Raw genomic sequence first — 23222 nt, 5'->3', positions numbered from 1 at the left:
CCAAATACTGGCATCCTGCCAGGGTGCTTTGGTATTACCATGACATGCTTCATTTGTATAAAACAGTCAGTGAGCGGTCAGTGAAAGACTCGTGTATAAATGAGCCCTAAATTAAATAGTAAATGTGCTGAACAGTGGATAGTAAACTATATAAATGTACATAGGGTGCATTTACAAATATCACCACACAGTGTCTATGGGTAAGCTGAGAAAAAAATGTACCTTAAATTCTGATGTTTTACTTTAGAGACAAGCTATTTAGGGTGTAAAATGCAGAATAGAACATGAATACAGAGGAAGTAGAGGCCGTACACGGATACACTGGGTGTCTTATTTATGAAGTTCCTCAAATATGGCATCTGATGAAATAGTTATAATTTTTTTGCTATTTGATTTCATATAAACTCGCACTAATCTAAGTCACACCAAAGTGAAGTACAAACCCATACAGTAATAGCTCAGAGGCAGTAAATAGCCTTTCTGCATGGGCCAGATGCCGAGATTGGAGTCCTGATACCCCAAGAATGGGGCTTCTGTAGTCCCACTCCTGAATGGAACATACTCTGCTTCTGCTTCATTAATTGCCTATTGGACTGCAGAGTTCAGAGCTTTATTATTTACAGCAGTGCCATAGAAAAATGATTGGAGCAGAGCCTCATTTCTGGAGTTCCAGAGCCCCAATCTCAGGATCGGTTGGTGTCCTATCAGTCAGACCCTCTGCAGTCAGCAAGTTATTCCCTCTTTTGGATATTTTTTTTTCAATAACCCTGTAACCACAATTTATTTAAACATGGACCTTTGACCAGGCTCTTTTCTCAAAAATAAATCTGCACAATATTAGGTGTAATAAGGAACATACAAAATATTGCATAAACCTGATGTAATGTGTAATTCAATGGGGAATTATCACTATCAAGTGGGAGAAGGCTCGATGACAAAAAAATGCCAGGCTACTGCTAATGTTTTTAAAGGAAAAAATAAAAAAAATCCAAAGCCCTGATCAGAATTTGCAAGCACCTTCTTTTTGATACATTGCAGCAGGTGACGCTAGATCCCTGTCTGAACTCAACCTTACAACCATCACTGGCTGTGAAACAATTTCAGCAGATGACCACCATTACTGGGAGTAATAAGTTAGTTTAACCAAATCATTCATTTCTTATTAAAAAAGAAAAAAAAAACCTCAATCTTTTTATGAAATTACATAGAATGTTAAACATTGTAACTGGACGTGCATTTGCTTTTTGCTTCCCAAAGTAGTGACAGGCGCTTAGTGTACGGCTTTACTTGTAGCATTTAGTGACCACATGCCAGACTATAGCGCTGATGTAATAACGCGCTATGCAGTTGTATTTGTTGCCATCTGTGATGTATACCGCACCTACACAATGGACACTAGTGTCTTAGGCTACGTTCACATTTGCGTTGTGCGCCGCAGCGTCGGCGACGCAACGCACAACGCAAACAAAAACGCAGCAAAACGCATGCACAACGCTGCGTTTTGCGACGCATGCGTCCTTTTTTTGGTTGATTTTGGACGCAGCAAAAATGCAACTTGCTGCGTCCTCTGCGCCGCAGTGACGCATGCGTCGCAAAACGCAAGTGCAAAGCATGTCCATGCGCCCCCATGTTAAATATAGGGGCGCATGACGCATGCGGCGACGCTGCGGCGCCCGACGCTGCGGCGCAGATCGCAAATGTGAACGTAGACTTAGGCAGGACTGTGCCGATACTATGAATGTACACCAAAACATTGTGTGACTGTCGCCTTCTGCTTATAGGTCCCTGTCCTACGGATGCTGCTACCCTGAAAAGACCCTCATCCATGGGCTAAACCAGAAGTCCTTATCTGGGGTTTTAATCCAGTTAGATTGGTTGTAAGGCAGTAGAACATCGCAAGAAAAAAAAGGAAAGCTAACCCAGTGTAACAAGTCTGGTGAGTGCTGTAGTATAATAATAATAATGATAATAATCTCTGACTGGATAGATTGTTTTATTTTTTTTCCATAAGACAGTTTGTCCAGGGCATTAAGAAAGTGCAATTCTGCGGTCTACATATACAAATTAAGAACCTTTCACAATGAGGATATCGGTATCAATAATAATATCCCATAAAATGCGATGCACTTCCATGACAGCAGATCTGTATGGATATAGTTCCTACAAAACAAAGATTGGAGAACAGAAGCAAAGACAAAAGAAAGCTGCCTTGTCATTCAATTATTAAGAAACAATGCATAAAGAATCATGGCATATATATATATATTATACATTACAAGGAAAAACACATATCATTTGTACTGAAAGATTTTTGGCAAGGCCATAAATAGCATCTCCCCCCCCATCCATTTGTAGAAATTCTTCGGAAGATTCCCATTTCTGAGTAATTCGCTGCGTTGATGGCGTTTTCCACTTACAACCGAGAGCACACTCAGCATGTAGAGGGAACGTATCTGCATAGAATCACTGCTTAGTAACGACTCTCCAGCAAGAACCAGTAAGCGGTATTGTATGACAATCTGGTTCCAGTGTTACCATCTGCAAATAAAACACCATTTAATCCATGGTCTCTTACGCCTTGGTGGCAAACAGTTTCAAAATTGAATTTCCCAGCAATCATGTTCAAAGACGCCAACGTCCCATCATTAAATATTGTTGTCGTCTAACATTTTGTTCACACCTTCACAGAGTCTCTGAAGATGGTTTTTGTAAGGTCCAAATGGGTTGTACAGAGCTGCCAAAAACTCACAATTTGAGAAATGATCGAACACGTTGTTGATGCGTCCATGAGACTTTGCAGTGAGATGACGCTGAATCACCTGATGAAGAAGCTCCCGACACTCATTCAATAATTTTGAGAGCACATTGCGGTCGAATGTATACTCCACTTGCTGAAAGCTGACCACAGTCATGGCCAGTTGGTGGACTTTCCTCTTGAACTTTTCCATAAGTGCTATCTCATCCTGGTTGAACTGATTATTTCTATACAGGACTGCCAGCTTTATTACTATCTTGATGAGATTCTTTATTATTTTCTCTGAGTCTTTCTTGCTTTGGGTGAACTCTCTGGTTGCTTGATAGAGCTCATCCAACACTTCTCCACTTGTATCGTCAATCAAGGAGGTTGCAATGTATTTAGAGGACGCCATCTTACCAAGAATTTTCTTCTGGGCCTGGACAGCCAGATATTTGGAACTGAAAAAATCTGTTGCCACTAAAATAGAAAAAAAAACAGTATTAACATACCAGTGACGTTAGTTTTAGAAATTTTATTGTTCAATACAGATGTACCAACAATTTAAGCAAAATGGGACCTCAATGATCAGACCTTCACTGATCAGCACGTGATGGCCTTTCACAGCAATTTCCCACCTCACTTTGACGTGAGAAATTATGCTACTGGGTTCTAATGTTTTGGCTTGAGGGTCAGATGAATATTAAGTAATGTCATCCAAAACATACACCACAGCCTCCGAGGCCTCATACATATGTTTTACCATATAAAAGCCTCTGATGTACAACCTAAATGTATCTATATTGTTCTGTAAGTCTCATGGAAGTCAAATGAGTGCTCCTTTGGCCTCTGTTTGGCAGGTCTATCTGATGGTGGAGTGGAGTATGACAGAGGGGAGTGTGTGTAAGGGCGTGACAGGGGCTGTCATATGCCTCTCCCTCTTTAAACTGTGTTTGTACCAAGATGCTTTTATTGTATGTTTGTGACTATATTAATATGTGAATCTGCATAGAGTTTCATAGGCATTAATGTTTGCGGTTAATGTAATGTATTGAGATTAATGCATGTTATTCATGTATAGTATATAGGGAAAGTCTAGAGTATATAAATCATAGCACAGGACTTGGGGATTAAGTTAGAAAGGGGGAAGATTTAATTGGGGCACATTAGATATAGGAAGTTCAGTGCATACTGTTAGAAGGTAGTGACTGAAGTTAAATAAGTGAAAGGTGATGTTTGCCCAGCAAAAGACTGCTGAGGCAGACAGAGAAAGGAGACTGTTGCTGACTGGTCCAGCCCAAAATGGGAGGTGTCAGGGCCAGTAAATGGCAACCACGTCCTGGTTTAGTCAGTTAGTAAGGAGAGTTCATTGATGACAGTTGCTAGGGCGACGTCAAGATGCAGTGGGCTGAAGCACGGTGAGGTCAAAACTACCTATGGACATTCCTGCAATGTCAGGAGCCCAAGGAGCGCACCAAAAAGCCTTCTGTACAGTGGAAGATGGCTGTGGAACCGTGTGTGGGGAATGTGTGGGGTGAGGGGTGTGTGTGTGGGGTGTGTGTGGGGAATGTGTGGGGTGAGGGGGGTGTGTGTGGGGTGTGTGTGGAGTGTGTGGGATTAGGGGTGTGTGTGGGGTGAAGGGTGTGTGTGGGGTGAGGGTGTGTGTGGGATGAGGGGTGTGTGTGGGGTGAGGGGTGTGTGTGGGATTAGGGGTGTGTGTGGGGTGAAGGGTGTGTGTGGGGTGAGGGTGTGTGTGGGATGAGGGGTGTGTGTGGGGTGAGGGGTGTGTGTGGGGTGAGGGGTGTGCGTGGGGTGAGGGGTGTGCGTGGGGTGAGGGGTGTGCGTGGGGTGAGGGGTGTGCGTGGGGTGAGGGGTGTGCGTGGGGTGGCTGCAGAATGGCATTGTGTCCTCCAAGCAATCCTCTGCTGGTATATCACTCCTAACAGTGTGCTGCAGTTTTCAGCAGTGAGGACACTGATTTGCTGGGGAAGAATTCTTCATGCTGCTCAGCTTTCTCAAGACACAGCAACAAAGACAAACTTAATGAAAAATAAACCGGCCTGTGAAATAAATGTCTTACATCTCCCTCAAAATCATCTGGAACCAGCAGACTATTTTCTGTAACATGAAATAATTTCTACATTGAAGCACATAATACGGAGGCCATAGCACAGAATCTATTGAATTAAATTAACAAAATTCTAACCCATTATCTTTAGTGTCTCCTTTGCCCTCCCCGCTACCAGATGTTAAGCCTACAATAAAAACCTCTGCAGAGGCGACCCTTCTCCGGAGAATGAAGTTGTAGGGGTGCGATAATAAAAGTCAAGAACACCAATCACAATGAAATGTAAAAAAAACTAAAAAAGCTCCTAAAAAAAGCACCCATTGATTTACACCAATCACAATCCTGCATGACTTGCCATCTTTGCTTTACTTCCGCTCCGCAGCACTTCTCTTTCTATGTTCCCGTTTTCAGTTTAAATAGTTGTAGAGAGGATCTGTTTCCTATTGTTACTTCATACCAAGCAAGTCATGGGTCAGATTACATACGTACAGTCCTCTGCTTACTAGATTTCCTGTCTTGTCGTACCATTGCTAACATGGTAAAGTGTCACTGTAACTGGCAACATGCAACTGCCTCTGCACCTGGACCGCCGAGTGGGCAGGTTGTCTCTCCCTCAGCTACAACATAGTAACACAAAAAACAAATTGTGATTTGGTGCATATCTCTTTTTAAACAAAAATTGGCTGCCACACTGTAAAAGAAACAAAACAAAACCAATACTACTTACTAGAGATGAGCAAATTGATTAAATGCAAATAGAATTTGTGTTTTAGGGTCTAAAATGGAACATTTCTCCTTGTGGAGAGTGAAAGTTTGCGTAAGGAGACTTATCAGCCATGTAGTGTTCCACTGGGCATTTAAATATGCTATCTCCAATAGGTGGTACTAGTGTTCTTGTCCTTTTCCTCTCTGAAGAGGAAATTTACATGTTGAATTTGTAATTCAAACAATTTGCAATTCGCTTTGTGCGAATCATTTAATTTGGCTGCTGACGTTTTACATGTTGCAGAATATTGGATCAGTAAGAGAAAGCCTTGGGAGGGCTTCCCCACAATGCCTTGCAGCCATCCCACCACATGGTTAATCAGGAGGGACTATCATAGCCTGTATAAAAGCAGAGGCAGGAAATGCAGCAGCCATTTTGTGGTGAATCTGGATAGTTAGAGGACATCCTAGCTCACAGATTAGCCATAGAGATAGGGAGAGAAAAGCATAAAACACTTTGGAAACTGCACAGATAAAGCGACAGCACAGAAATAAAGAAGAGAGTATACTGTCATACATGTTTTTAAAGGCCATTTGGAGGCTTTGAAGTACTTTCACAGCCAATATAATTATTGGGAAAAATGGTGAATTCAAATTTCAAAAGATTCAATCATATTTTCTAGTTCCCCAGCGATCCAGTGGTGAGCCTCCTGTACGCACTCCTTGTTTTTGTTGTCTTGCGTCAGCTGTAGCCAATTGATGGCCGCAGAAGTCACGATCCTGGCATCACAGCTCATCTGTACCCTTCCTTTAATAAGGAGCTAATGTTACTCTCTGGAGCTATTCACATGGGCGTATATAGTGTATATGGTAAACGCAACATATACTTTTATCTGTTTTGCGTATGGAAATCGTAAACTAAAGTCTATGGAGGGTGCATGAAATACAGATTAATCTTCATTGCATCTGTATGCGAGAGGGGGAGATAAATAACTGCCAAATGCACTGGTACCCTTCATCTTGAAGTTATTTACCCAATTCGTGTATTCCCGGATAGTCCCCTCTCCCCCATACACTTTGGATTGCCTCAATAATCTGTATATATTCAGTATGTACAGCCAGCGACAAAAACCCAAGTTGCAAAACTATTGCCGAACTGTAGGTGGCAGAACGAGTATCCAAGCATCCTTGTGCCGAGTCCTATGTTCAGTGACGAAGGATTTCTTATTTACTCATAATATCAGAAAAGGTCGTTGTGGAAACAGAAAACGTGTCCACCCTGTGCGTGCAAAAGAGAACAGCGCCATTAGTTGTGATAACTAACCTCAGAAGAAGTCAGTCTACTAATGCTGGAATACAGATACAACCATGAGAGAGGTACAGGCTCGGACTGGCCCACCGAAGAACAGGAGAATCCTCCGGTGGGCCTCTGTGCAGAAGTGGGCCACCACCCTCTTATATGAACAGCACTTGGCACTATAAACTTCATTCTCTATGTACAGACAAAGGCGCCATCTTATTCATTTAACAATAAACCCAGTTTATTGCTACAGAAATTTGTCAATGAGGATAAAGTCATATTTGAATGTAGCTGAAAACTGGGGCCCTGGAGTTGATGTTACTGGTGGGCCCCTGCACCCCTGTTCGACACTGGATACGTAACATGGTTTATGCATTTCGGGTGGTGTCACACTTCATTAATCAATCATAATGGTGATGAGCGTGACCTGAATTCAATGCAATCAGGTTGGGAAGCCAATGGCCACTATTGGTGCCATCCTGTCAGTCAGGAGTGTCTAACACACTGAAAGGAAGCAATGACAGAAGTGATGAACGGTGAATGTTGTATGTTGTCACAATTTGCTAAAAATTGAATTAGGAAGTTGCGGTTGCACATAGTTTCGCTAATAACATGATTTTGCATACCTGCAGCAACTGTTTGGAAAAGAAACGCGACAGCGACAAGCTATTACATTCTCCTACTATTTAAGTAAACTCCCACTATAATTTGGGTAATCAACAAAATCCACACCGTCTCCATTGAAGTTATTATGTTCTTCCACTTCATGGAGAATCCGAGTGATGTGAATGGCGACAGAGATGCATTTTTTGGGGCATATCAAATCAAATCATGTATCTGCTGTTTGGGCTGCATGTTTGTACTTAAAGAGGTGCTGCCACGAGCCTCTGGTGACAGATTCCTTTAAAGACACCCTCCCATTAAGTTTTTTTTTTAATAAATCTGTGTATACGTGCATGTATTGTGCGTGTCAATATACTCCCCTACCACCACCATCTCTTGGATCGTGCCCCGCTCTGCTTCTCTTCCGAGTCACCACTCTTCATAATCTGTAAAACAATGTAAGTCTGTGGAGTATCAAAATGAGCCAGAGAGTCTGGAGAGTGGTGACGTTACTGAGAAGAGGGGCAGAACGGTACTGGATGCCGGATAAGGTAGCGGTGCGTGAGTATATTAACAGTACATTACATACACATATACACTGATTTATTTAAAAAAAATCCATGGAAGAGGTTCTTTAAAAGGGAATCTTTCATCAGGTTTTGCTTTGTAATCTGATAGAGCATGTAGGGATAGAGACACTGATTCCAGTGTAGTATCACTTACTGGGCCATGTCTTGCTGTTTCAATACAATCATTGTTTTATTAGCAGGAAATCATCAATAGAGAACAAGCTACCTTGCGCCTTCTAGTCCAACCACATCACCAGCACTGATTAGCAGCTTTCTGTCAATATACAATGTTCATAGAAATCTGACAATCAGTGGTGTGGGTGGGGTTATACACAGCTCAGCATTCAGAGCTATGCTAGATTTGCAGCAGAGAACACAGACAATCAAAACCACTGCACACCGTACATTGAGTGACACATTGCTGGAATCAGGGTCCCTGTCCCTACCTTACGCTGATGTCAGATTACATAGCAAAACCTGCTGACATACCCTTTAATGCATCTAAAACTGGAGCTCTCACAAGGGAAGGAATGTGGCAGAATGCTGTAATGCAGAACACACGGCCATACCAGTGCCCAGAGCTGAACACGCTGCCCGTGTCTAATATTGGGGATCTTATAATCACTATGGAGCTGGATAATGTAAACTCTACACATATAGTAATTGATATCCGCGTGGAGTGATTGTTCAGACAGAATTATAGAAAATAATATCCTGGCTTTGTAGTAGTGCTGACACCCAGCACCTCACACCCTAATGCCTTATGGGTGTAGTCCAGAGTAAATAGTCTGGCATCAGCGCCATGATCCATACAGAGATGGGAGGAATATGCACATGACTGACACAAGCTAGTATCCTGCAGGAAAATTTCACCAAGACTTCTTCTAGAACCTTAAAGGGAAACACCACCCTATATGACATTACAAAAGTTCTAAAGTGGTTTTGTAAAAACTGCTGCTAATACTGTAAAACGGCAAAACCGCCCTACTGACCTACACTCTCCATCAGCAATCCAATGACGACTCTTCTGAGGGCTGACAGTCTGTGGCTGTAGTGGCCAAGTGCTGACGGCATGTCAGGAATCATTGGCCACTCGCACATGAACAGACTGGGAGCACTGCTGAACTAGACAGTAGGCGAGTAGTAATGATTTTGCTATGAAGCCCTAAAAATTTCTGGAGCAAGCAATTACCTTCATAAGTCACATGCTTAGTGACAGGAAGCCACCTGTGTGCAATCTAAGTGTCACATGCGCTGTCAGTATGTACACACCTTCTCTGAAAGACCGCAGAGGCTGCAACACCATTATGAGGCACCACTAACCAAACAACACCATGAAGACCTGTGAGAGAGGGCGGCTCACCAAAACTCTCAGCCTGGGCATGTAGGGCATTAATCAGAGAGGCAGCACAGAGACCAATAGGTAACCGTGAAGGAGGTGCAGAGTTCCCAAGCAGAGACTAGCGTATCTTTTCATACAACCACAATAAGCCGTACACTCCATAGAGGCGGCCTTTATGGAAGAGTGGGAAGAAAAAAGGCTTTACTTACACACAAAAATTGTAAGGATTGTTTTGAGTTTGCCAAAAGACATGTGGTACGTGTATGTAGTATGGAGCTGTGGTCAGATGAGACCAATATTGAACTTTTTGGCCACCAAGGTAAACGCTATGTATGGTGCCAAACCAATACCGCTCATCACCACAAGAACACCATGTTTTTCGGCACCTGGGATAGGGAAAATGGTCCGAGTCGAGGGGAAGATGGATGGTGGAGATATTCTTGAGCAAAACCAGTTTCAGTTTGTCAGTGATTTGAGACTGGGTCAGGCTTCACCTTCCGACAAGACAACACTCCAGTGGTTTAAGGGGAAATGTGTAAATGTTCTGGAGTGACCTAGTCAAAACCCAGGCAATAATCCAATTGACAATCTGTGGTCAGACTTGAACATTTCTGTATACCAGAGGAAACAATCTAAGTTGAAAGAGCTGGAGCAGTTTTGCCTTGAAGAATGGGCAAAAATCCAAGTGGCAAGATGTGGAAAGCTCATAGAGACTTAACCAAAGTGACTTGCAGCTGTAACTGCCGCAAATTATTATTTATTTATATAGCACCATTAATTCCATGGTGCTGTACATGTGAAAAGGGGTTACGGTTACATACAGGGTTATAGATATCGTTAACAGTGAACAAATTTACAGTGACAGACTGGTACAGAGGGGAGAGGACCCTGTCCTTGCGGACTTACATTCTTCAGGCTAGTGGGGAAGAGACAGGAGGTTGGTGTGCTGCATCACTGGTGGTGGTGAGGCGGCAGCTCGGGTGGTCGTGGCAGCAGCTCGGGTGGTCGTGGCGGCAGCTAGGGTGGTCGGTGATGTGGCGGCAGCTCGGGTGGTCAGTGACATGGCGGCAGCTCGGGTGGTCGGTGACATGGCAGAAGCTCGGGTGGTCGGTGACATGGCGGCAGCTCGGGCGGTTGGTGAGGCGGCAGAATGGTTATTGCAGGCTGTAGGCTTTCCTGAAGAGATGGGTTTTCAGGTTCCGTCTGAAGGATCCGAGGGTGGTGGATAATCGGACGTGTTGAGGCGTGGAATTCCAGAGGATGGGGGATATTCGGGAGAAATCTTGGAGGCGGTTGGGTGAGGAACGAATAAGTGTGGAGGAGAGAAGGAGGTCTTGGGAGGATCGAAGATTACGTGAGGGAAGATAGTGGGAGATTAGTTCAGAGATATAGGGAAGGGAAAGGCTGTTGATGGCTTTGTATATCAGTGTTAGTAGTTTGAACTGGATTCGTTGGGGAATTGGGAGCCAGTGGAGGGATTTGCAGGGGGGTGAAGCAGGGGAGTAGCGAGGAGAGAGGTGGATTAGCCGAGCAGCAGAGTTGAGGACAGACTGGAGTGGTGCAAGGGAGTTAGCGGGGAGGCCACAGAGGAGGGTGTTGCAGTAATCGAGACGGGAGATGATGAGGGCATGCACAAGAGTTTTAGCAGATTGCGGGCTGAGGAAGGGACGGATTCTGGCAATATTTTTGAGTTGGAGGCGACAGGAGGTGGCAAGGGTTTGGACGTGCGGTTTGAAGGACAGGGCAGAATCGAGAGTTACCCCGAGGCAGTGGATTTCAGGTGCAGGAGAGAGTGTGATGCCGTTTACTATAATAGATAGTTCAGGTAGGGGGGATACGCGAGATGGGGGAAAGATGATGAGTTCAGTTTTGTCTACATTGAGTTTTAGGAAGCGAGAGTTGAAAAAAGGAGGATATGTCTGACAGACACTCCGGGATTCTGGACAGAACAGAGGCGACATCTGAGCCAGAGAGGTAGATCTGAGTGTCGTCCGCATATAGGTGGTACTGGAAGCCATGGGACTTTATGAGTTGTCCTAGGCCAAGGGTATAGATGGAAAAAAGTAGAGGCCCTAGGACAGAGCCTTGAGGGACTCCAACAGAGAGGGGGCGGGGTGAGGAGGTAGTGTGTGAGTGAGAAACGCTAAATGTGCGGTTGGAAAGGTATGAGGCAATCCAGGACAGGGCAAGGCCTTTGATGCCGAGGGAAGAAAGAACCTGTAGCAGTAGGAGGTGGTCGACTGTGTCGAAAGCAGAGAACAGATCAAGAAGAAGGAGGATGGAGAACTATCTGTTAGCTTTGGCTGTGAGTAAGTCATTAGTAATTTTGGTCAGAGCAGTTTCGGTGGAGTGGTGGGGACGGAAGCCAAATTGGAGGTTGTCAAGGAGAGAGTTAAATGAGAGGTGGGAGGAAAGTTGACCACGGACATGCTGCTCAAGGAGTATGGAAGCAAACGGGAGCAGTGATATGGGGCGATAGCTGGGCATAGCGGTTGGGTCAAGGTTAGCTTTTTTGAGGATGGGTGTGATGGTGGCATGTTTGAAGGCAGAGGGGAAAGTACCAGAAGATAGCGATAGGTTGAAGAGATGGGTTAGGGCTGGAATGAGCGTGTTAGTGAGGTTGGGGAGCAAGTGGGAAGGGATGGGGTCAAGTGCACAGGTGGTGAGGTGTGATTTGGAAAAGGAGGCGAGTAAGTTCTCCTTCAGTGATGTTGGAGAGGGAAGTTATTGGGGAAGGGCAGAGGTCTGGTATATGGAGTGGTTGGGGTGGTGGAAAAGTAAAGGTTTGCCTTGTTTGGTTGATCTTGTTTTTGAAGTAGGTGGCAAAGTCCTCAGAAGAGATTAGGGGAGTTGGAGGTGGCAGTGGAGGGCGGAGGAGAGAGTTAAATGTGCTGAACAGTTGTTTTGGGTTGTAGGATAGTGAAGATACAAGGTTAGTGAAATACGTCTGTTTAGCAGAAGTGAGGGCTAGTTTGAAGGCAAGTGTAGCTTGTTTGAAAGTGGTGAAGTTGTCTGGCAGGCGTGTTTTTTTCCAACGCCGCTCAGCGACCCTGGATGCTTGTCGGAGTTTCTTGGTGAGGTTGTTATGCCAGGGTTGCCTATTGATTTGTCACAATTTGCCATGCATGAGAGGGGCGACTGAGTCTATGGCTGATGTGAGGGTGGAGTTATAGAAAGCGGTGGCGCTATCCGTGTCATGGAGTGAAGATATGGAGGACAGGGGTAGAAGAGAGTCTGAGAGTCTGTGAATGTCTAGGTGTGGAAGGTTTCTGCAAGGATGTGGTACTGACTGGACGTGGGGGGCAGGTGAGGAGGACAAGGAAGGGAAGCTGAGTAGATGGTGGTCAGATAAGGGGAAGGGAGAGGTTGTGAGATTAGATAAGGAACAGAGGCGGGTGAAGATGAGGTCTAGCGTATGTCCATCTGTGTGGGTGGCTGTGGAGGACCACTGAGTAAGTCCAAAGGATGAGGTAAGGGCCAGGAACTTGGAGGCTGCTGGTTGGTGGGTGTCAGTAGGGATATTAAAGTCACCCATTATGACGGTGGGGATGTCAGCAGAGAGAAAGTGAAGAAGCCAGGTGGAAAATTGGTCAATGAAGGCAGTGGCTGAGCCCGGTGGTCGGTAAATGACAGCCATTTGGAGATTAGAGGGAGAGTAGATACGGACAGAGTGAACCTCGAAAAAAGGGAGGTTAAGGGAGGGTGGGGGTTGGATAGGGTTGAAGTAGCAGTTTTTAGAAAAAAGGAAACCCACTCCTCCTCCATGTCTGTTGCCAGAGCGAGGAGTGTGGGTAAAGTGGAGGCCACCGTAATTCAGTGCAGCAGAGGAGGCCGTGTCAGGGGGCGTCAGCCAGGTCTCAGTCAGGGCCAGGAAGGAAAGGTTGTGGGAAGTAAAGAGATAGTGGATCACGTGGAGCTTGTTGCAGACAGAGCGGGCATTCCAAAGTGCCCCAGAGAGGAAGCAGGGGGGTGGGAGTCAGCTGCACAGGTTTTAAGTGAGAGGGATAGCGATAGTTTCTCATAGTGTGAGAAGGATAGGGGTGAGGATTAGTGGAGTGAAAATAGTGAGGGCAATTGGGAGTATGGAGGCTCTACAAAATACTGACTTTAGGGGGGTGAACAGCAGGCATGAACTGATGCAAACCCTCAAAAAATGAAAAAAAAACAAAAAACCCTGAAATTCCATCCATGTTGTGATATAGCAAAGTATGAAAAATGCCAAGGGGGTGAATACTTTCATAAGCCACTGTATCTAGCCCTGGAGGACCTGTCCTGTATTACACATACCATCCACTAATTTGAAAGTCGCTGTCAGGTTTCCCCATAGATTATAGCATATTCCTGAGGAACATGCTGCAATTACGGTAGTTTATTTCCAGAGGATCTTGATCCAAAGCAGACAACCCCTTTAGGTTCCATTTAAGAAGCACTTCTCTCATCAGTTTTCATCCTCTTAATATATCGCAGTCATCACATTATATAGCACTGTGTACTTACTATTAGTCATTTTGCCTTTGTACCCAGCTAATTCCTCTCTTTTCTCTGCTTTATGTAGATATAAGAAGTCTCTTTTCTCTGCATTTCTCATCCCCCTCTTCATCTCCTGACCCTGCTGATCAGCTCCTTGCTCCTACCAGGGACCTTTGCAGAGTCTCATGACTGATGTAGGGAAGAGAGACTGCCTGTCTTCACATAGAGCCTAGAAGGATTCAGCTAGTCAGTTCTTAATCATGTGAGGTCATAACCTAAGTGAGACCTAATAGAAAAGAGAAGAATTAGCTGGGTAGAAAGGCAAAATGAGCTATTGTAACAATATAGTGTAGTGACCCGGTCCAGACTGTGTATGTATCTAAGTAACCCTGGACTGCGAGTAGCTTCTTTAGGCTATGTGCACACGTTGCGGATTTTGCTGCGGATCTGCAGCGGATCTGCAGCAGCTTTCCATGCGTTTACAGTACAATGTAAACCTATGGAGAATGCAATCCGCAGTGCACATGCTGCGGAAAAAAACGCGCGGAAACGCTGCGGGTTACATTCCGCAGCATGTCAATTCTTTGTGCGGATTCCGCAGCGGTTTACACCTGCTCCATAATAGAAATCCGCATAAAAACCGTGGTAAATCCGCAGGTAAAACGCAGTGCCATATTCAAACTAAACACTAGCGTTTTGCAAGCGTAATTAGCTTGCGGAATGCTAGCGTTTTCCAAGCGATCTGTAGCATCGCTTGGAAAACTGATTGACAGGTTGGTCACGCTTGTCAAACATAGTGTTTGACAAGTGTGACCAACTTTTTACTATTGATGCTGCCTATGTAGTGTTAAAAATAATTAAAAAAAGTTATTCTCACCTGCCGACGTCACCCGATCTCCTCAGCGGTGCACGCAGCGGCTGGGATGCGGTGTGCGAAGGACCTGGGATGACGTCACGGTCACGAGACCGTGACATAATCACAGGTCCTTCACACACAGCATCCCAGCCGCCGCGTGCACCGCTGAGAGGCGGGAGGACTCTGGGGACCATCGGAAGGTGAGTATATCCCTATTTTTTATCTTAATTCTTTTTTTTTTTTTTACAATTATATGGTGCCCAATCCGTGGAGGAGAGTCTCCTCACATGATCCGCTTACTTCCCGCATGGTGGGCATAGCCCCATGCGGGAAGTAAGCGGATCAATGCATTCCTATGTGTGCGGAATCCCCGCGACTCCGCAAATTAATGAACATGCTGCGTTTTTTTTCCGGAATGCGTTTCCGCTCAGGAAAAAAACGCAGCATGTGCATACAAAATGCGGATTACATTCTTTTAAATAGGATGCTTAATGTGAGTGTTTTTTTCACGGTTTTATCGCGTTTTTATAGCAAAAAATTTGGAACGTGTGCCCACAGCCTAATAGAAACTGCAGTGCTGACAGCTTCTATAGCATGCAGATCTGCATACTATAGAAGAGATCAGGCTGCACAAAATGAGTGTCAAATAGTGGGACAAAGTGTAAAAGTAAGAATGAATTTAAAAAATGTTTTAAGAATTTTTAAAATATTTAAAAAAATAAAAAAATCTATATTTATTCCATCAATAAATAAATATTTTAATTTTAAAAAATCAAACCAATGAAAGTACACGTTTAGTATCACCGTGTCCGTTACGACCCGACCTATAAAACTATACCACTAGTTAACCCCTTTAGTGAACACCATAAAAAAAGGCAAAAAAAAATGCTTTATCATCATACCACCGAAAAAAATGTGGAATAACACGCGATCAAAAAGATGGATATAGATAAACTTGATACCACTGAAAACGTCATCTTGTCCAGCAAAAAACAAGCTGCCATATAGCTCCATCACCAGAAAAATAAAAAAGTTATAGCTCTCATAATAAAGCGATGCAAAAATAATTCTTTTTTCTATAACATAGAAAATTATTGTATAATAAGCGCCAAAACATAAAAAAATTATATAAATAAGGTATCGCTGTCATCGTACTAACCTGAAGAATAGAACTGCTTTATCAATTTTACCACACACGGAACAGTATAAATGTCCCCCCCCCCCCCAAAGAAATTCATGAATTGCTGTTTTTTTGTTCATTCTGCCTTGCAAAAATCGGAATATAAAGCGATCAAAGAATGTCATGTGCCTGAAAATTGTACCAATAAAAACGTCAACTTGTCTTGCAAAAAACAAGACCTCAAATGACTCTGTGGGCCAAAATATGGAAAAACTATAGCTCCCAAAATGTGGTGATGCAAAAACTATTTTTCGCAGTAAAAAGCGTCTTTTAGTGTCTGACAGCAGCCAAACATTAAAACCCGCTATAAATAGTAAATCAAACCCCCCTTTATCACCCCCTTAGTTAGGGAAAAATAATAAAATAATTTATTTTATTTATTTCCATTTTCCCACTAGGGTTAGGGCCTGTCACCCAAAATTCGCCTATAAGCTAAGGTGATCGACATCAGGGGCTTATCTACAGCATTCTGTAATGCTGTAGATAAGCCCCTGATATAACCTGCAAGATGAGAAAAACAGGTTATACTATACTCACCCAGGGGCAGCCCCCGTTTGGTCCGGTCCGATGCCTCCCATCTTCATACGATGTCGTCCTCTTCTTTTCTTCCTGCCACGGCTCCTGCCCAGGCATACTTTATCTGCCCTGTTGAGGGCAGAGCAAAGTACTGCAGTGCGCAGGCGCCGGGAAAGGTCAGAGAGGTCCAGCACCTGTGCACTGCAGTACTTTGCTCTGCCCTCAACAGGGCAGATAAAGTACGCCTGCGCCGGAGCCGTGGCAGGAAGAAAAGAAGAGGACGACATAGTATGAAGATGGGAGGCGCTGGACCTGGACCGCGACACCCATCGGACCGGACCGCCCCTGGGTGAGTATAATATAACCTGTTTTTCTTATCTTGCAGGTTACATCGGGGGCTTATCTACAGCATTACAGAATGCTGTAAATGAGCCTCTGATGGCGGTGGCCTTAGCTTATAGGCGAATTTTGGGGTGAAAGATTCCCTTTAAATTAGAGTTAGGGTTGGGGCTAAACTTATGAATACAGTTACAGTTGGGATTAGGGTTGTGTTAGGGTTAGAAATAGGTGTATTGCAGTTAGGGTTGGAGTTAGAACTGGGGGTTTCCACTGTTCAGGCACATCAGGGGCTCTCAAAACGCGACATGGCATCTGATCTCAATTCCAGCCAATTCTGTGTTGAAAAAGTCAAATGGCGCTCCTTCCCTTCCGAGCTCTCTCATGCGCCCAAACAGTGGTTCCCCCAAACATATGTGGTATCAACATACTCAGGACAAATTGCATAATAACTGTTGGCGTCCAATTTCTCCTGTTACCCTTGGGAAAATAAAAAAAACGGATCTGAAGTAATTTTTTGCGAAAAATGTTAAATGTTATTTTTTTTTTTAAACATTCCAAAAATTCGTGTGAAGCACCAGAAGGGTTAATAAACTTCTTGAATGTGCTTTTGCGCACCTTGAGGGTGCAGTTTTTAGAATGGTGTCACTTTTGGGTATTTTCTATCATATAGACCCCTCAAGGTGACTTAAAATGTGATGTGGTCCCTAAAAAAAATGGTGTTGTAAAAATGAGAAATCACTGGTCAACTTTTAACCCTTAGAACTCCCTAACAAAAAAAAAATTTGGTTCCAAAATTGTGCTGATGTAAAGTAGACATGTGGGAAATGTTACTTATTAAGTATTTTGCGTGACATATCTCTGTGATTTAAGGGCATAAAAATTAAAAGTTGAAAAATTGCAAAATTTCTCCAAATTTCCATTTTCTTCATAAATAATCGCAAGTTATATCAAAGAAATGTTACCACTATCATGCAGTACAATATGTCACGAGAAAACAGTGTCAGAATCATCAGGATCCGTTGAAGCGTTTCATAGTTATAACCTCAAAGGGACAGTGGTCAGAATTGTAAAAATTGACCTGGTCATTAACATGCAAACCACCCTTGGGGGGGGGTTAAAAAAAAATAAGTAAATAAGAAAAAAAAAGCCATAGGATTTTATTTTTTTTCCTTATTTTTTTTAAACTGTACTGGCTGGAATTAAAGGGACTTTTCATCACAAATAAAGCTTTTATTATAAATAAATGGATACTAGGTTTTCAAAACTTAAGGGGAATATTTCAGCAAGTTTTTGCTATGTAATCTAAAGATTAACATTGCCAGACTACATTAGTCTGGCAACGCCCCCGCCTGTGATAAGCAGCTCACTGTCTATGGGCTTTGGAGAGCCTTATGTGGGCGGGGTTAACTTTCTCAGCTCTGCTTCATTCTAAATCTAAAATGGTGGGGGGAATGCAGTTTGTAAGAAATATATATATTTTTAAATGGTGCAATTTTCAGAGACCCGTAACATCTCTTTTTTTTTCAGGATCTGGGCGAGTGCTTATTTTTTTGCACAGTAAGCTGACTTTTTTAATGATACCATTTTGTGGTAAATATGATGTTTTGATTGCCTGTTTTTGCTCATTACGTTATTTACCGATCGGATTAATTATTTTTATATTTTGATAGATCGGGTGTTCTGAACACAGATACCAAATGTGTGTATTTTTTTTATTGTTTTATATTGAATGGGGCAAAAGGTGGGGTGAATTTAACTTTTATATTTTTTTAATACTTTACAAAACATTTTTTCGACTTTTTAACTTGCTTAAATAGTCTCTTTTGTAGACTTGAAGCTGCGATCATCTGATTGCTATTGTGTAGCAAAAATCATCATAGCAGATCAGCAATGACAAGCATGAAGGTCTTCTGCAGACCCCTGGTTGTCATGCCAACTCATTGGTTCTCCCGTTGTATCGGAGTTGTTTAATTAAAATGATCTGATTAAAAATAAATACCAGTATATAAATGCAAGCACTGTATGTTGTGTCACTACTACTTTACCAACATCCTATATTACCCAACCCCATAGTTACATTTATAGGGCAGTTTGTTGTACACTCATACACGGTTCCGGCACGGTAAAGTTTCATTTCTGTAAAGCAGAGCTCTGCAGGAAATTGCACTGCTGAGTAAGATGGATGTCCCAGCTGCACAGCACCGAGGCATCAAGACAACACACTAAACCAAGTAGAATAATGAGGGAAAAAAACAGTATTAAAGACCAGCAGTATATCCACATCTCCATTCTAAGTCAATAAATATCAAAGATTTTCTTCATGCGCCAAACTCCAGACACAATGGTAGGTCTTGCTGCCTGGCACATATAGAGCAGTGCTGGGAACAGAAAGATTAATCTAGGGAAAACTCTAGCAAATATATCAAGCTACATCCTACCAGTGCTCTGAATGCTGAGCTCTGTATAACCGCGCCTGCACCACTGATTGGCATGGTGTACACGGAACACAGGCAATCAGAGGTGGGGCTGAGATATACAGAGAGCATGAATATGGAGGACTACCTGGAAACCAGTTTACGAATCCGCTAGTGATAATGTCCTGCTGATAAAATCGTGATTTTATGAAAACTACAACAAGCAGCCCAGTAAGTGACACATTGGCGCTACATTACACTGCTCTCAGAGTAGGTGGCAAAAATCTGCTGACAGATTCCCATTAAAAGGGGCACAACATATCAATGACCTACTTCAATGTGTAGCAGCCCATGCCGGGTTTTGCAGAACAGCTTTGATTAGAGATAACAGCTGTTCTGCAGTACCTGGCAGAGACCGCTACACAGTGAATGTAGTTAAGCTTCTCTGGTCCTTTCAAAGTGTTCACATCCAGCAGATACTGGAGCAAATAACAGCTAATCAGCGATGTCATATTGATGACCTATTTAATAGGTTACCAATAGGTTATACCCAGATAAGCCCTTTAAAGGGAACCTGTCACCCCCCTCTGGCGTTTTTAACTAAAACAGCCACTTGTGCAGCACTAATGCTGCATTCTGTAAAGTTGGCTCTTCTTTTTATGGTCCCTTCCAACGCAGCAATATTAATTTTTATAATTTTGGCGCCATACCTTTAGTCTATCTGGGGGGCACGTCTTTTCCCCCGGAAACAACCGCCTCCCAGCCATCAGTCAGCCCCTGCGTGCGCCTGGAGCCGCCTCCTCTTTCTTCAGTAACGTACCCGGGGCCTGCGCTGTGCTTTTCTTTTTCGAGCATGCGCCGTTTGCGCTGCCCTTTGACTCACATTATCTGATGGAATTCATCTCGCGCCTGCGTGTCCTCGAGGCACGAGATCCCGCCCCGCAGTGTGAACACATCAGAACACTTTTTTTTTGTAAAATAAAATGTAAAAAATCAATATTTATTCTGTCAATAAATAAATATTTTAATGAAAAAAAATCTAAACAATAAAAGTACACATATTTGGTATCACCACGTCTGCAACTACCCAACCTATACCACTAGTTAACCCCTTTAGTAAACACCATAAAAAAAAAAAAAAAAAAAAAAAAATGCTTTATCATACCGCCGAACAAAAAGTGGAATAACACGCGATCAAAAAGACGGATATAAACATGGTACCTCTGAAAACGTCATCTTGTCCCACAAAAAACCAAGCCCCCATACAGCTCCATCAGAGGAGAAATAAAAAAAAAAGTTATAGCTCTTAGAATAAAGGGATACAGAAAATTACTTTTTATATAAAATAGTTTTTATTGCATAAAAGCACCAAAACATAAAAAAATTGTATAAATAAGTTATTGCTGTAATCGTACTAACCCGAAGAATAAAACTGCCTTATCAATTTTACCACACATGGAACGGTATAAACACCCCCCCCCCCCAAAGAAATTCCTGCATTGCTGTTTTTTGTCCATTCTGCCTCCCAAACATCGGAATAGAATGCGATCAAAAAATGTCATGTGCCCGAAAATGGTACCAATGAAAACAGACAGTGGTCAGAATTGTAAAAATTATCATGCAAACCACCCTTGGGGGTAAGGGGGTTAAAGTGGTTTCAGAGATTAAAAAAAAAAAAAGTTATGGGAAGTGAATGAGACCTGATAATTCTCTTTGAGACTCTCTCAACCAGTTATGGCACTTATGATGTGCCGTCTACACACATGACTGCAAAGGGCCAAACACAGGCCTCCGTGGTGTACAGACCAATACCGCCAAGTGAAGCACACCAGCTGCAACGGTCAAGTGGGTAGATGAACAGCTCATTATGAAATAATCATTCAAGAACACAAAGATATACTTTTTGGACAACTCCTTTCTAAATGGTGGCCTTTCATGCTTCATTTTCTACAGTGTATTTTGATCCCTTTATTTGCATTTGATTTTTTAATTTTACTTTTTAATATGGTCTCTGAAAAGAGCCAAATCTTTGACCATTTATACGGATTTGTAAGATCAATGCAAAATGCAATGTTTGAAAAAAAGCTCATAAACCGCTGAAATGTCTGCCTAAAAAACTAAATTATCCTTGAACCACCGGCTAAATTTAATCTGACCATAAGAATAGAATAACTAAATAATTCAGTCCAGATCAAACAAACAAAAAAAAAAAATCAAACTCCAGAGCTGGATCCTCCGCCACCTCCTCACTGTTCCTGACATTAGTCAGCTTCATGACACTTTATGCTTCTGAGTCCTTTAAGCAATTTGTGTACCGGGTCAGCACCCATTAGAACAAGGGACACCCTAAGGCTATGTGCACACGTATAATGGTCCACTGCGGATGTTTCCGCAGCAGATTTGATAAATCTGCAGGGCAAAAAACACTGCGTTTTTGCTGCAAATTTATCGCGGTTTTCTATAGGAGCAGCTGTAAACCCGCTGCGGAATCCGCAGAAAGAAGTGACATGCTGCATGTGCACAGCGTTTTTTGTTTCCCATAGGTTTATATTGTAATGTAAACTCATGGGAAACTGCTGCAGATCCGCAGCTGCGGAAACGCTGCGGATCCGCAGCAAAATCCGCATCGTGTGCACCTAATGTCTAAGTAAAAATACATCGCTAGCTCCCACCCACAGCCAACAAGTAGCCACCCTGGTGGAAAGTCACAATACTAAAAGCACGTTACAGTGGCTCAAGAAAGTATTCAGCCCATTCACATTTTTTGTGTTTTGCTATCTCACAACCTGGAATTTTACAGGTTTTTTTTTTTTTTTGAGAGTTTCCCACCGTTCATTAAAGTAGATACCTAAAACTGAGAACATTTGGTTTTCTTTTTATTGTGAAGCAAACAACAAACAGAACAAAATAACTGATAACTTCAGTGTGCATAACTGTTCACCCCTCTAAAGTAAGTACTTTGTAGGGCTTCCTTTTGTGGCAACTACAGCTGGAAGTTGCTTTGGATAAGTCTCTATGAGCTTTCCAGATCTTGCCACTGGGATTTTTGTCCATTCCTAAAGGCGAAACTGCTCCAGGTCCTTCAGTTAGATGGTTTCCTCTGGTGAACAACAATCTTCAAGTCTGAAGACAGATTCTCAATTAGATTAAAGGGAACCTGTCACCCCGTTTTTTGAAGATGAGCTAAAAATAGCGTTAAATTGGGGCAGAGCTGGGCGTTACATTAGTGTCTTTGTGTGCCTTTATTACCCACCTATGCTGCCGAAATACCTTTGTAAAGTCGCCGTTTTCTGCTGTCACTCACACTGGTCTGGTCCTATGGGCGTGGTGACAGCGCTGTTTCTCCCCCAGAATCCTGCTCATCATTACGTTGGTGGCATAGTGGTGTGCGCATGTCCAAAAGGCGAATCCACTGCCCAGGTGATGAAAAACAGCGCGATCTGCGCTATTCAGCCGTTTACCGGTGGGTGCGGCCATCTTTCCTGTGGCCGTGCGTGCGCAGATGGAGCGCTCTGCTGCCCGGGGCTTCAGGAAAATGGCCGTGGGATTCCGTGCGTGCGCAGATGGAGATCGCGGCGGCCATTTTCCTGAAGCCCCGAGCAGCAGAGCGCTCCATCTGCGCACGCGCGGCCACAGGAAAGATGGCCGCGCCCACCGGTAAACGGCTGAATAGCGCAGATCGCGCTGTTTTTCATCACCTGGGCAGTGGATTCGCCTTTTGGACATGCGCACACCACTACGCCACCAACGTAATGATGAGCAGGATTCTGAGGGAGAAACAGCGCTGTCACCACACCCATATGACCAGACCAGCGTGAGTGACAGCAGAAAACGGCGACTTTACAACGGTATTTCGGCAGCATAGGTGGGTAATAAAGGCACACAAAGACACTAATGTAACGCCCAGCTCTGCCCCTATTTAACGCTATTTTTAGCTCATCTTCAAAAAACAGGGTGACAGGTTCCCTTTAAGGTCTGGGCTTTGACTAGGCCACTTGAAAACATTTACACGTTTCCCCTTAAACCATTCAAGTGTTGCTTTAGCAGTATGCTTTGGGTCATTGTCTAATTGGAAGATGAACTGCTCTATCCCAGTCTGAAATCACTAACAGGTTTTGCTTAAGAA

The 23222-nt window shown here is 43.4% G+C and overlaps 1 protein-coding gene across 4 annotated transcripts in view; it reads right to left on the bottom strand.

Moving 5' to 3' along the window:
* Positions 1 to 1974: 1974 nt before the first annotated feature.
* TNFAIP8 (TNF alpha induced protein 8) overlaps positions 1975 to 23222 on the bottom strand; it is a 206272-nt gene continuing 185024 nt past the window's right edge. For all 4 annotated transcript variants that reach the window (XM_077290823.1, XM_077290814.1, XM_077290831.1 and 1 more), the window contains exon 2: positions 1975 to 3214. In XM_077290823.1, coding sequence (XP_077146938.1) covers positions 2646 to 3214 — 569 coding nt within the window. In that variant the 3' untranslated portion in view covers positions 1975 to 2645. The remainder of the gene's footprint in view (positions 3215 to 23222) is intronic.

Source organism: Ranitomeya variabilis, chromosome 1 (genome assembly GCF_051348905.1).
Source record: "Ranitomeya variabilis isolate aRanVar5 chromosome 1, aRanVar5.hap1, whole genome shotgun sequence".
Lineage (NCBI taxonomy): Eukaryota > Metazoa > Chordata > Amphibia > Anura > Dendrobatidae > Ranitomeya > Ranitomeya variabilis.
The sequence above is the reverse complement of the archived record's forward strand: the minus strand, read 5'-3'. Positions and strand labels throughout refer to the sequence as shown.